Raw genomic sequence first — 15,067 nt, 5'->3', positions numbered from 1 at the left:
TCGTGCTGCACCAACTGTTTCTGGGGTCGGTTTGAGCTGCCTCGCTCAGAAAGGCGCCGGCTTAGCTGGGAAAGTGGACTGTTTGTGGTACGCAATATCTTTTTAACTTTTCCCAAATGAGACTCGAAGGGAAAAGCACTGAAATTGTCCAGTGGGCCATGCACCTTGCACTCTTCAGCAATATGAATAAGTGAGTGCACATTGTAGACGACACTATGAGCGCCATAAAGCTGTGCCCACTCGGATACTATGTATTCTAGCAAGTGTCCTGCATAATCACAGTACATAGAACACAGGGTTGGAGATGCTAGAATTCTTGATGTCACGAAGAGGCAGAGAAAGTGAAAGTAAAAGTCATCGCGTAGAAGACCCTTCAGCACAACTCGTCCCACATACATGAGGAAGGTACGAAACTCGGTCGCCTTCCACCGCTCCAGGTCCTCTAATCCACGTGGCTTGCGTTGGAATGCCTTCGGGAAATGCTGAGCAGAGCTTGTTAGCCTCAGGCTGAGCTCCTTCTTCTGCGACTCGCTCAAGCAGTGTGGTCGTGGACCCCTGACCCACGTATGAAGACGACGACGTGTCACCCCAAGGCACAAGAGGTGCATGTACTCTATTGGAAAGCCAAACACCATGTCCAGTTCCAGTGTGAGAAATGGAGAATATCCGTTGAGATGAGACGAGTCCTGCTGAGTGCGAAAAGAACTGTCTGTCCTCCTAGGACTGTCAGTGTTTGGAAAGGTCATACGGTGGTCCTTATACACACCTGGCTGGTTGCAACGCTCGCACGCATGATGTCCGTTGTGACCCTTTATTGCTTTCACAAAGCTCCGTGCCGGTGCATCACAAATAACCGCAGTGAGCTTGACTGTGAGACGTGATCCCCGATACTCCAAGCCATTGCTTGTTAGATTCTCCACCTCTTCGATGAAATCATTCAGGTAATCACCCAAGTGTGGTGGCTTGCCTCTACCACAGTAAACACTTACGAGAAAGGGCACACTGTTGCTAGCATTAGCAATCCGACACGATATTGGCCACAGGCATGTTCCTGAGCTTTTGAAAAGTGGGAGCCCGTCAATGTTCGCCTGCAATTGAAGTTGCAATGGAACATCTTCACTGCCGGCCAATGCTTGAAGAATACCACGCACCAGGCCAAAATGAACAAACGTGCCATCCTGCTGCAAATGTGCTTTTCGTTGTGTGCCAAGTATCGTCCTAGCGTCTCTGGGTACCTCGATGCCCCACTTGCGAAGCATGGTTGAGATGTCATTTAGGCAGGCGTGTGTTAGGTTATGCCTTTGGGCTAATTGTGCAAGACCAGCTACGATTGAGGGCATCCCAGGCAGTTCTTGCTCATCACTTGTCTGGAGCACTCCATTGGAATTACTTTGCGATGTGGAATATTGTTCACACACTAGCTCATCTTGGAGAAGATTTTCATGCTCGATGTCTGAACCGTAAGAGTCTGCGTCGGAATCTGACGAATCGTCCTCTAAGCTTGAAGCCGTATCTGACGCCGCTGACAAAACCTCTCTTGTTGGTGAGCTCGACTGGTCCAAAAAAGGTCCACGGCACTGATCATTGTCCACTGAAGAAATTTCCTCCAAAACCTCCCGGCACTCTTCCCGCAAGGTCCGACAACGTTTCCACTTCGACGAAATCATCGCGCGAAGATATGAAAACAACTAGTTATGGCGCTGCGGCACTTGATGGATTGCGTTGGATTGTGAAGCGACTGACTTGGCTGCATCATGTGTCATTTTTGTTCGAGCGACTATTTATTTCTCTAACAAACGACTAAAATTAGTATTTTAAGTATATGACAGGAAACGTAGAACGTCTATGATTCATGCGACATTTTGCGATATTGGAGCAACTTGTCTTTTGTTATTTATCCAATCCACGTCAAGCCAATCGTAACAGGTGCCGGGCCGGGGCGGAGAGCTGCACACAACACCAACACCACGCCATTTTACTTAGCACGCTTGGAGCGCGTTGACGTCCTGTAGGGTGTAGGTCGTTTATTGTGGGCATTGCTGGATGCATCAGGATTGACCGAGCTTCGCGTGGTTTCCAGGTGAGCATCAATTTGTCGTGGCTTTGTAACCAGTTTCTCTAATTGGATGCGCCCGCCTCTCCAGAAAACTGAAAAAAATGCCCAAAGAATATGCGGTGGTCAGGTTTCCTGAAGAAGACGACAAAGTGGAACTCGTGCCAGCATCATGGCTCATCGCAGGTGGTGAATTTTGCCTGTGGCCGCCAGAAAGTTGTGTTTCTATCCAAGACGCGATAAGGGCGTGCAAAGGACCCGGAGCAGGCTGGGCTCTTTGCCCCGTCGTGAAAATGAAGGAAAGTTGTAAGTATTTGTTGCCTGTTTTTCTTTTCGCCTGTTTGAAGCTAAGTAACGTTTCAGACGGGTACCGGCGCGGTCTCAAAAAGCTGAAGCTGGCGCTTGACACGTCGGATCTCGATACACACGGCCCGGCGCAATCTGAAGCTTCAGGTACGTATGCATCACATGCGATAACATCGTTACAATTCAGAGAAGCAGAAAACAAAATAAAAAAAAGACTTGATTTTGTGATTGCGTTGTCAAACGCACGGAAACTGCATTATAGCTTCACGTTATCGTTAGTCTATATATCGTTAGAGCTTTCCTCCACTTGACAAAGTGCACTCGACACAATGCACCATTGAAAATGCCTGTCAACGTACGCAGATCCGTTACTGCAATATACACTCCCTGAAGTCCTAAATAGTCACTAGTACAGGTTCTGACTGCCTTCAACAAACTAACTTGATTTTTCTGCTTATTCTATTACAGACCATGAGGTTGACAAGGAGAACACCTCTGCCCCAACAGAGTCCATGCTGTTCAACACAAGTAAGTTGGTCTAGTGACTCACTTCCTTGCTAAGTAATATTTTTCGTCATATTCAGTTCTGCCTTGTGTTGACGCTGCTCACCTAAATATACTGAATTGCACATGCGCATAAGTGTGGGTAATGGATGGTCACCAGCACATGCTGCACCAACATGCGGCAGAAAGCTGTCGTGTGTATTCACATGACGTCAAGACTTCTTTGGCCACCGGCCTCGGTGGCTCAGTTGGTAGCGTGTTCGCCTTCTGATCCCGAGATCGTGGGTTCGAACCCGGCCGAGGACGCCAGCAACTTGGTGGCAGGGTACAAGTTGCTTAGGCACGCCGTCTTCCACGAGGGATGTTAAATACGGGGTGCCGTGTGATGAGCTTTCATCGCACGTTAAAGATCCCTCAGGTGGGCAAAAGCATTCCACAGACCGACTGCTGTGGCGTCGCTCATGATCTCAGTTGTCTCGCGACGTAAACACCCAATTATTTATTTATTTACTTCTTTGGCCACCATGGTGGTCGTCACTTTTTCGGTGCAGCTGCCGAGATTATCTAGTGTTTGTGCTAGAGCACTGCACAGGCTGAGCTGGGTGACGCTTTCTTTTTGTGGGCCCGGTCAGGGCTCGGGTTTCACCATTATGGGCCCGGACTGGCCACGTCATAAGGCGACGTTTGTGAATGCACTCAGTTCTATTGTGGAAGAAGCTAGAAGCAATAGTTGAGAATTGAGTGACATAAGTGCTAATGGCAACATTGACCGCTGATGTTTTTTTTCGTGACCACTGGCATGATTGTCACCCAAGGTAATATTTTTTGCAGGTGTAGGGGCCAACAGTGACGAAATCGTGCCGCCCCCTAAGCGGCGTACTATTTTGCCACCTCCACGTGAGTACCTGGTGTGCCCTCTATTTGATAGGCTCATGTTCGCATACAGGACGGAGACTTAATGGCAATAACAGAAGCAGAATGTGTTGGTTGTAACTGGATCTGATTAAACAATGCTGTGTTCATGATTTCTGTGCGCGTACCTGCACGCAATCATGGTGGAAGGAAAGCTGAGGAGAAGGTGTGCTGGTTGTGGATGATACAGTGAACCCTAGTCATACTTCCTTGTGACTAGGCTTTGTCGTTTTTTTCTGCATTTGCCAAAAAACACATCTCATTGATGAACCGCTATTATTTCTTTAGCATTTCCTTCTTCCGAGCCTCGGAATGACTGCATGCATTGCAGCGTACTTGGAAATGTGGTGTTGCAAATTCCTACTTGGTCATACTGTACTCTTTTCTTTCAGCAGCCAAGAAAACAAATGTTGCTGCACGAGTATTTGGAGTTAGTGGTTTCTGCCAAAGTAAGGTTTTTCATTTCCCTTTTTTGTTTTCTTTTTTTGTTTTTACATCATAAGTTATCCATACTGTGCTCGTGGATTGGTACAGGCCAAAACATGGCCGTAAACAAACGAAATTGCACTCAGTTTCAGGACTATGCAATCTTGTGTGCATCTCCTGTTTATTTTTCTTTTATGTCATTCCCAACTTTTTCAACAATTTTTTTGCAGATAATGGTGAAACTGAAGAAATCCTAATTGATCACGACCTCCCATGTTCGTGTAAGTATCCATTTGTAGAGAGCGGACATTGTAGTCTGGAGTCATTTACAGTATTAGTTGCAACGTTACTTGAGTGTTAGATGTTGTTGCTTGTGTGGTTTACTGTTTTGCTTGTAGTATATGAGGGTCTCCTTGCTGTTTTTGTTTTTTAGCAGCAACATATCACATCTCTCTGCACATGTCATTCCCAGCATAGCTTCATGATGAAAAATGCAAGGAAAACATGGATGATGAGAACATGTGATACCCAACAACCAACACGCTCTTCATCTCCTTACTCTTCAGCATTTCTTTACCTGTAATATTTTGCCACTTATACTTCTTGCAGGATGTCTGTCATGTAAGTGAACCTTAGTGATGTTCTGCATCCTCCATTCATGGGCTTGCAGCCTTTTGTATCATTAACCTTGAACCCGTGCTACTAAAAGGTATGGTAGTATACCACGAAATACAAGCAGCAGTTTGTACTGGAGGTGCATTGGGAATGGCAGGTCATAAGTAAAACGTCATGATTAATCATTTTGTGTCAAAAGTTACTCATACAAAGCTAGCACACACGCTGACAGTCTCTGTAGACTTGTTGTCTGGCACACCTCCCTCATCCTGAGGCACAGAGATTGCATTGCTGACACACCAGCTCAATGAAAAAATGGCTAAGAAGCAAGCGAGCTGGTGAAGATGATGCATAATGTAAAACCCCGAGGCTAGGGAACACGAAAGGACAGACACAACACGAAGTCTGTGTCTGTCCTTTCGTGTTCCCTAGTCTCGGGATTTTACATTATACACCAGCTCACTTGTCTTAATTTTTGTCTTCATAGTTTCTCGCAACTAGGAGATAGTATTTCATGTAGCTTAAGACCCAGTAAGCATTTCTGCCCTGCTGAAGTGCTGAGTATTTCCTGTGCTTTGTGGAACTAATAAGTTCCTGATATTTTGCAGCACCGCCAAGCACCAACACCCAGAATGTCAGAGTGCCAGTTGCTCCAACCCCCAGAATTTCAGTTGCCTCTACGTCTCGTGATCAAGGTAGAGGCATGATACTATGTAAGTACATTCATTCAGTTTGTTTTTATGGAGTATTCGTCAGTCAGAGTAACACCTTCGTGTTCTTGTGGCAGGTGGAAGCAATGCTAATGGGGCACGTGCAACAGCTACTGCAGCCCAGACCACAGGAGCTGAAAACTCCACTAGCTTGAATGGTGAGCTTCAACTTTGTCATGGGCACCAGTGTGTAAAATTGAGTGATGCACTCTGCAGGATTTCAAGAAAAATGCATCAGGTTACTCCTTGAGAACCGGTTGCTGCTCCGCGAGCTGACTAAACGTGTGGCATCCCTTGAAAACAACGCTTCTCTTGTACCAGCTGAGCACCAATTGTCATGTGATGCTGCACTACTGATTGAGCAGCCACTGTCTTCAATAGAAGAGCTAGAAGACGTGGAAAGAGCATTACGTGAACCGGTCCAAAAGCTGTCCTTTGTGTTGGGCTCCATGCATGTTAGATGCGTGCAGATATGCAAAAACACTTTGTTATATTCATACACCTAGCTCTATTTTTGTGACAAAAATACTCCTACAGCATTTTTTTGCGGAGGGTCCCTACTGGGGGTACATGTACTGCTTCATTACATCTTCAGCATCGATAACTTAAAGACCCGAGACTATACTACCCGCTCGCTTGCTACCTCTCTATCCTCTCGTTATCTTCAGCATGTGCACCAGGGATACAGTGTGCAACTTCTCACACTACAACATCAGTATAGCCCATTGAAAATACATGAGGATTTGATATAGATATACAGCATGTTATTTTATACCTTATCTTACCCCTCTGTTTTCAACTTTGTGCTATAGACGAATCGCCTAGCCATCCTAGGTGGTGGTGACTTCAAGGAAATTGTCAAGCTTGCCCTGGACCGGACTATGAAGAACACACTTCAGGCGCAGTATAGCGTAGAGGGACGTAGAGGCAAGCGGTCTTTTAAGACCCTCTCCTTGTGCAGCGTGATTGTTGGTGAGTTTACGATTGCTTGCACGTGATCTGCTGTTCGAAGAGCCACTGGGCATCACTAGTCTTGGTTATGGTTTACATTCTTTTTTTTCTATTGTATTTTGCAGCTGCAGTGCTGCAGCGCATGGATGCTCTAAAGATCCCAGTGACCGAAGCCGATTTTCATGGACGCATCGGGAAATATCTGGCTGGAGCATGCGACAGAGATGGTGGCCGAAAACGACGGATGAAAGAAATCTAAATAAATAAATAAATTTGACTCACTTGTTTTCACAGTCTCCTGTGGTCAACTTCTTTAAAAACAAATCACATTTTCGTGCATGTTATAATTATGCGGACCAGTTCATGAGAAGTACCTTCACTGGTCACTAATTGGCCATTCATTGGTATCCCAATATTGGCCATCCATTGGCAGCTACATTAGCTCGACATCGGTCCGCGTTGCAGAGCCAATGCTGGACCAATATAGCCAAATTGGGGTGCCAATATTGGACCAATGACGGTCCAATCATGGTGTGCTGCCTGGGTCACTAATCACCGACAGCTTTTGCGCATTGTATAAGCACAGATATTGTGGAGGTCCTTTCTCGGAAATTATCTGTTATGGACTCATTTATCACAACTTTGTATTCGTGAGCCTTTTGTTTATATTCAGACAATAAAGTGCTGTGCTGTGCTGCACAAGTGTAGCCGTCATTATTTACATTTCAGTCTGAAGAATAAATTAATCTGCCACATGGCAGGTGTCAATCATAGAAAGCAAGTATGCCTATAATGTAGAAACGAGTACATTTCTGTGCTGCACAAGTGTTGCCGTCATTATTTACATTTCAGTCTCAAAAATAAATTAATCGGCCACATGACAGGTGTCAATCATAGAAAGCAAGTATGCCTATAATGTATAAAGGAGTACATTTCTGTGCTGCACAAGTGTTGCCGTCATTATTTACATTTCAGTCTCAAAAATAAATTAATCGGCCACATGACAGGGGTCAATCATAGAAAGCAAGTATGCATATAATGCAGAAACGAGTACATTTCTGTGCTGCACAAGTGTAGCCGTCATTATTTACATTTCAGTCTCAAAAATAAGTTAATCTGCCACATGACAGGTGTCAATCATAGAAAGCAAGTATGCCTATAATGTAGAAAGGAGTACATTTCTGTGCTGCACAAGTGTTGCCGTCATTATTTACATTTCAGTCTCAAGAATAAATTAATCGGCCACATGACAGGTGTCAATCATAGAAAGCAAGTATGCCTATAATGCAGAAAGGAGTACATTTCTGTGCTGCACAAGTGTAGCCGTCATTATTTACATTTCAGTCTCAAAAATAAATTAATCTGCCACATGACAGGTGTCAATCATAGAAAGCAAGTATGCCTATAATGTATAAAGGAGTACATTTCTGTGCTGCACAAGTGTAGCCGTCATTATTTACATTTCACTCTCAAAAATAAATTAATCTGCCACATGACAGGTGTCAATAATAGAAAGCAAGTATGCCTATAATGTAGAAAGGAGTACATTTCTGTGCTGCACAAGTGTTGCCGTCATTATTTACATTTCAGTCTCAAGAATAAATTAATCGGCCACATGACAGGTGTGTCAATCATAGAAAGCAAGTATGCCTATAATGCAGAAACGAGTACATTTCTGTGCTGCACAAGTGTAGCCGTCATTATTTACATTTCAGTCTCAAAAATAAATTAATCTGCCACATGACAGGTGTCAATCATAGAAAGCAAGTATGCCTATAATGTATAAAGGAGTACATTTCTGTGCTGCACAAGTGTAGCCGTCATTATTTACATTTCAGTCTCAAGAATAAATTAATCTGCCACATGACAGGTGTCAATCATAGAAAGCAAGTATGCCTATAATGTATAAAGGAGTACATTTCTGTGCTGCACAAGTGTAGCCGTCATTATTTACATTTCACTCTCAAAAATAAGTTAATCTGCCACATGACAGGTGTCAATCATAGAAAGCAAGTATGCCTATAATGTAGAAACGAGTACATTTCTGTGCTGCACAAGTGTAGCCGTCATTATTTACATTTCACTCTCAAAAATAAATTAATCTGCCACATGACAGGTGTCAATCATAGAAAGCAAGTATGCCTATAATGTAGAAAGGAGTACATTTCTGTGCTGCACAAGTGTAGCCGTCATTATTTACATTTCAGTCTCAAGAATAAATTAATCTGCCACATGGCAGGTGTCAATCATAGAAAGCAAGTATGCCTATAATGTATAAAAGAGTACATTTCTGTGCTGCACAAGTGTAGCCGTCATTATTTACATTTCACTCTCAAAAATAAGTTAATCTGCCACATGACAGGTGTCAATCATAGAAAGCAAGTATGCCTATAATGTAGAAACGAGTACATTTCTGTGCTGCACAAGTGTAGCCGTCATTATTTACATTTCACTCTCAAAAATAAATTAATCTGCCACATGACAGGTGTCAATCATAGAAAGCAAGTATGCCTATAATGTAGAAAGGAGTACATTTCTGTGCTGCACAAGTGTAGCCGTCATTATTTACATTTCAGTCTGAAGAATAAATTAATCTGCCACATGGCAGGTGTCAATCATAGAAAGCAAGTATGCCTATAATGTAGAAACGAGTACATTTCTGTGCTGCACAAGTGTAGCCGTCATTATTTACATTTCAGTCTCAGGAATAAATTAATCTGCCACATGACAGGTGTCAATCATAGAAAGCAAGTATGCCTATAATGTAGAAACGAGTACATTTCTGTGCTGCACAAGTGTAGCCGTCATTATTTACATTTCAGTCTCAGGAATAAATTAATCTGCCACATGACAGGTGTCAATCATAGAAAGCAAGTATGCCTATAATGTAGAAACGAGTACATTTCTGTGCTGCACAAGTGTAGCCGTCATTATTTACATTTCAGTCTCAAGAATAAATTAATCTGCCACATGACAGGTGTCAATCATAGAAAGCAAGTATGCCTATAATGTAGAAAGGAGTACATTTCTGTGCTGCACAAGTGTAGCCGTCATTATTTACATTCACAATGCCTCACGTGCGCTATACGACTTCACAAATGATACACACTTGTACAATTTTTGGTTATACACCAAAGTAGTTCCTAATAAATTCTGCACGAAATGTTGTACCAGTCCCCTCTGGAGGGACGTCATACGATTCTGTGTCAGATGTTGTGGAAACCCGGTGTTTCCACAACCTCGGGGCGTCAGTCCGTCCGTTCCGTCGCCAAGGAAGACACAGCAAACGAAAAGGTTCAAACAACAAGCAAGGTTTATTCCATACCTTTGACAACAGATACGGTCGATACTCCCAGAGTAACCGCAGCCTCAACTTCCCACCCGCTTATATAATATCCAAGCACACAATCAGCGCCCTCTTCCTGATGGGCGTACTCGTGACCGACGCGCTTGTTATCGACATATGTCGCGATACTCCCCCCCCCCCCAAAGTCCAAGTAAATACAGCCCTCACACATCGGGCATGTCCAGTACAACGTCGTCGGGGATCGCCGGGACTCCTTCCTGTCTCTGGAGCAGGTCCGGGCGGTGCCGCTGGAGGACAGCCACTGCCACGTCTGAGACAGTCCTCCTGCCTTCTCTCAGTGCGTCTATCTTGGCTCGATGTAGGGGACCACGGCGGTGGGCAGCACGATGAAGTTCAGGCACCTCGCAGACGGGGCAGAGTAGACGTTTCTCATCCTCGGTGAGGGCAATCGGGGGGTCGGCGGGGTGCCTGTCTTGTAGAGTGAGTCCTCGAAACGGAGGAGGGACCTGGCTCGGGTCGCTTCCGCGGAGTGGCCTGGGCTGGGAGGACCAGCGGGCCCTGGACGCCCAAGAGACGGGACGGTTGTACGCCACTACCTTCCAGGTGGCAACTGACGAAGACCTCGGTGGTATGGACGGTCTTAGGTCTCGACGGTTACGACGTCCTGTCGGGGCCGCCTGGTGCTGACGAGCTGGGCCGGCCGCAACCTTCTGTGCGCCTTGTTTCGGAGCCATCACTGAAAAAATTGAAAAACGGAGACACCGTCAGGTAGAAACACCTAACGGCGATTGTCTGGCAAGGCCCTCGTGCATATGTCGTGAGAAGCTAAAAATAGTAGCCACACGAACAAAACCCTAAATCACAAGCACTAGGTTCTAGTGATGGAGATAGTGGCAGCTACGTGCGCCGCCTGCGGGGACGCAAACTGTAGCGACTGGAAGGTCCGGGAACGGGATCCTGATCCAGGTCTCGAGGAGGAAGCTGACTGTCTGCTTCTTCACTCTCGGGGTCTCGGAGGTGGTAAGTCTTCAGGTCCGAGATGTGTACTGCCCCAGTTTCTTCGCCCGTGTCGCAGCGACGAAGCCTGTGAGTGAGGCCGGAGGAGCACGCACTTACCTCGAAGGGGCCATCCCACCTATCTGCGAGTGAAGCTGCAAAGCCTCGTGACGCATCACTTAGCGGGTGAGTCCGTCGAAGGACGAGGTCACCGACGCTGTAGGTGAGGTTCCGACGTCCACGGTTGTACTGGCGAGCCTGGTCCAACCTTGCGACATCCAGGTTCTCCCGAGCCGTCCGGGCTGCATCGTCCAGTCGACTCCGGAGGTCCTCAGCAAACCTTGAATAAGGAAGCCGGGTAGCACCATCCCGGAGGCCCAGAGCATTCTCCACTGGGAAAGGGGCCTCTCGTCCCAAGTTCAGGAACGCCGGGGTGAAGCCTGTGGATCTGTTTACTGTTGTCCATGTAGCGTGTAGATCCCAATCACGGTGGTGCTGACTAGTAAAAGCAACCAACATCATTTTCAGGTTCCGATTAACACGTTCGGTATTGTTAGCCTGAGGGTGATATGGGGAAGTTTTCTTGTGCCGAATGCCTAAGACAGCGCAAGAATCTGAGAACACCTTACTTGTAAAGTAGGTAGCGTTATCTGTGATGAGCTGAGCAGGAAACTCGAACCGGCAAAATGTGTCGAGTAACTTTTCCCACACTCTCTGGGAAGTCAGTGTCCTGAGAGGAAACAGCTCAACCCATTTCGTGAAATGATCAGTAACCACAAACAAATACTGGTTACCTCTAGGACTACGTGGAAACGGTCCCATCACATCACAAGCAACTGTCTGCCAGGGCCTATTACTCTGAATAGGCTGTAAGCGCCCAGGGGGTAAACCACCACGAGGTTTTGCTCTCTGGCATACGGGACAAGTACGAACATACTTTGTTACATCCTGCCTCATTCCTAGCCATGTCGCAACACGACATAACTTTTCATACGTTTTCCTGCCACTGCTGTGACCTGCCAAGGCCGAATCATGAAAGTAACGTATGAAAGACTTACGCAACTTCCGTGGCACCACGACTCTGAAGGGGGATGAGCCGTCATCGTCATCCGCCTGGGGTATGTATCTGAACAGGATGCCATCCTCGCCCAGCAGATAGGAGTCGTGCCGTCCGTCAGTCGTTCCGGTGCCTGCCGAGTCCTGCTCAGCTAACCATTGAGACACCCGCTGACAAAGGCCGTCCGCTCTCTGAGCGTCTAGGAGCTGCTCTCTGCTCACGACCGTGCCCCAAGACGAAGATACGTCTCGTGCCACTTGTGCTGCTGCCAAGAGCTGGGAAGGCGCCTCGGTGCCTTCCTCTCCCCCGTCCGGTAGAGGCGCACGGGAAAGCGCGTCTGCTACCACGTTCGTCGAGCCCCGCCTGTACTCCACGTTGAAGGAGTGGCCTTGTAGCGTCAGGGCCCACCTGGCAAGACGTCCGGATGGGTTGTGGAGCCGCTGCAGCCAGGAAAGTGCCTGGTGGTCAGTCTGGACGGTGAAAGTGGTGCCTTCCAGGTACAGATCAAACTTCCTGAGAGCGAAGATGATCGCCAAGCATTCCTTTTCCGTGACGGAGTAATTCCGTTCTGCGGGATTCAGCGTGCGACTTGCAAAAGCCACTGGACAGAGAATAGCGTCATGCTCCTGCAAGAGAACTGCGCCAACCCCATAATCGCTAGCATCCGTTTGCACTACAAACGGTTTGTTCAGGTCAGGCAAATATAGCCTGGCCGTATTAGCGATCGCGTGAGAAAGAGCTCGAAATGATCGTTCGTGCTCCTCTCCCCACTGCCAGGGTGTATCGTTGCGCAACAACCGGTTAAGCGGCTGCGCTAACTCAGCGCAATTAGGAATTAATTGTCTGTAGAAACCAACCATACCCAAGAAACGCTGCAAGGCTTTTACGTTACCGGGAACCGGATACTCCATGATCGCCTTTAGCTTGTCATCGCTAGGACTGATGGTTCCTCCGTCCACCATGAAGCCGAGAAGGCTGATCCTAGGCGATGCCAGCTGCACCTTGCGGGGGTTGATGGTTAGCCCCGCCTGCTTCATCCTTGCAAGGACGATTGACAGGTGTTCCAAGTGTTCCTGAAAGTTTCTGGAAAACACTACGACATCATCCATGTACGCCATCGCGAAGTTATACTTCGCATCTCCCAATACGGCATCCATTAGCCGTTGGAAACTGGCGGGAGAGTTAGACAGACCGAAAGGCATCCGTACAAACTCAAACAAACCCCTATGACAGGTAAAGGCTGTTTTCGGGACATCCTCCGGGGCAACTTGGATTTGCAAAAACCCTCTACTACTATCAAGCGTTGAAAACACTGTAGCGTTGCCCAGAGAATACATAATAGGCTCGATGGACGGAAAGGGATAAGAGTCCCTTACAGTTACTGCGTTAAGTCGACGGTAGTCGACGCATAACCTAGCCGTACCATCACGTTTCGGAGCCAGGACGATAGGAAACGCCCAAGGGCTTTGGGACCTTTGAACTGCACCGGTTTGGAGCATTTCATCAAGAGCAGCGTCTAACAAAGCACGCTTATGCACACTCAATGGTCTCGGATTACAACGCCAGGGCCTAGCGTTACCCGTGTCTATGCTATGCTGTAACACAGACGACTTACCGGGTTTTTCCGTGAAGACACCGTCAAACTGCCGCAGTACTTGTTCAAGCTGACGGCGCTCCTCCTCGGGACCATGAAATGACCCTAAGACAGTCGGGAGCGGGGACGGTTCGACGGACGTTGCTGCAGCTTGCTTAGCTGAACTGCTGTCCTGTGGCACGGCGAAAGGAAAAAATCCTGACGATCCGTGGTAGACGTAACCTCCATTGGGCAGGTCCAGCACAAATTTCTGCCGGATGATGAAGTCCCTGCCCAGGATAACGGGCACTGCCAAGCCAGGAAGGTGGACGAAGCGCTGCTTTCGTCGTCTCCCATCAAAGTGAAGCCAGAGCACAACTGCAGTTTGTGCTGGAATCACGTCATTGGAAGCAAGACGTAGAGTGACATCTGTGTATTGCAATTCCACATTCCGTGATGCGCAGTGCTCGTAAACACAATCGCCGATAAGGGAGACTGTAGCTCCCGTGTCGATAAGGGCGATGTAATCTCTCCCCAAAATTCGAACAGCGATGTTTGGTTCCTTGTCCTCGATGTTATCTCGGACAGAAAAAGCAAAAGGAGCTAAAGCGTCTCCTTTTATCTTGCTGCTTGCAAAGCCAGCTTCTGAATTACCAGGGTCACGGATTGTAACCGTTCGTTCGCTCTTTCGGCAGATAGCCGACGTCGCTGAGCGATTGTTTACCGGCGTCGGCTGCGACCGTTTCCCGTTGGCACATTATGGGGGTTTGGTCTTTGCTGCGGACAGTCCCGACGAAAGTGGTCCGGGCTGCCGCACGTCCAACAGCCGGCTCGTATTCTGCGTTGCTGCCGCGGAGCATGCCGTTGCTCTTGCGGCCTCCTTGGGGTTTCGCCAGCTAAATAGCCGGGTTGCCCATGATTAAGGGACAGGACGGGTCTGCCCAGGCTCGTTCCTGCGGGGATCGCCCTCTGTTCATAACGGAAGGGATCAGGTGCTCGGCGTGATGACTCCGCATAATAATTGCGGTTCTGCTCATCCAGTCCCACTGCAGGTGGGCGCTCAACCGAGGCTGCTCCCGCTGACCACGCACAGCGCGGTTCTAACGCCAATTCAGGCGGCGGCGGGGGCCGATACTCGAGTTCCGCTAAGAGGTCTCCTTCAATTGAGCGAGCCTCTTGCGCCAGCGCCTCAAGGCTATTAAAGCGATGGGCTCGAAGATAGGGCCGGTAGCGAGGATGACACTGACGGATAGCCCGTGTCACACGCTGCTCCTCTGTAGCAGTAGGTTCAGCTCTGCTATACAGGTCTTGCAAGGCCCGAACGAATTCTGCTAAGGTCTCATCTGGATGCTGAGTACGCTTATGCAGCTCCTCCAGGATACGATATTCGTAATCCGGTGGAAGAAATTCGCTCTTAAACCGCTTCTGAAAGTCCTGAACGGACGTAAACCTCGACTGCAGCCGAAGCCAGCGAGCGGCGTCTCCGATCAAAGCAACCTGCAGGATGCGTTGTATCAGGACTTCATCTGAGATTCCCATACCAGTCTGATAGGCTGTAAGGTCATCCAAGAAGTCTGCGACCGACTTTTTATCGGTGTACCCTGAGAAGGTAGGGACCGGTAAATTCAGTCGCAGGGGCGCTTGTGCCTGCGGCGGC

At 47.7% G+C, this 15,067-nt stretch overlaps 1 protein-coding gene across 2 annotated transcripts; it reads left to right on the top strand.

Moving 5' to 3' along the window:
- Positions 1–1,944: 1,944 nt before the first annotated feature.
- On the top strand, positions 1,945–6,764 carry LOC135372316 (uncharacterized). Of its 2 annotated transcripts, none has more exons than XM_064605959.1 (12): positions 1,945–2,080; positions 2,145–2,359; positions 2,417–2,506; positions 2,828–2,887; positions 3,695–3,760; positions 4,171–4,224; positions 4,432–4,482; positions 5,425–5,529; positions 5,604–5,684; positions 5,743–5,945; positions 6,339–6,498; positions 6,603–6,764. In XM_064605959.1, the coding sequence occupies exons 2-12, from the start codon at positions 2,158–2,160 to the stop codon at positions 6,734–6,736; spliced, it is 1,206 nt and encodes a 401-aa protein (XP_064462029.1). In that variant the 5' UTR covers positions 1,945–2,080; positions 2,145–2,157; the 3' UTR covers positions 6,737–6,764. The 2 variants fall into 2 exon arrangements, with proteins under 2 accessions (XP_064462029.1, XP_064462028.1); XM_064605958.1 differs by having other exon boundaries at positions 4,168–4,224.
- The last annotated feature ends 8,303 nt before the right edge of the window (positions 6,765–15,067 follow it).

The sequence above is a fragment of the Ornithodoros turicata genome, chromosome 1 (assembly GCF_037126465.1).
Source record: "Ornithodoros turicata isolate Travis chromosome 1, ASM3712646v1, whole genome shotgun sequence".
NCBI classification, from domain to species: Eukaryota; Metazoa; Arthropoda; class Arachnida; order Ixodida; family Argasidae; genus Ornithodoros; species Ornithodoros turicata.
This window is presented reverse-complemented; position numbering and strand designations above follow the sequence as displayed.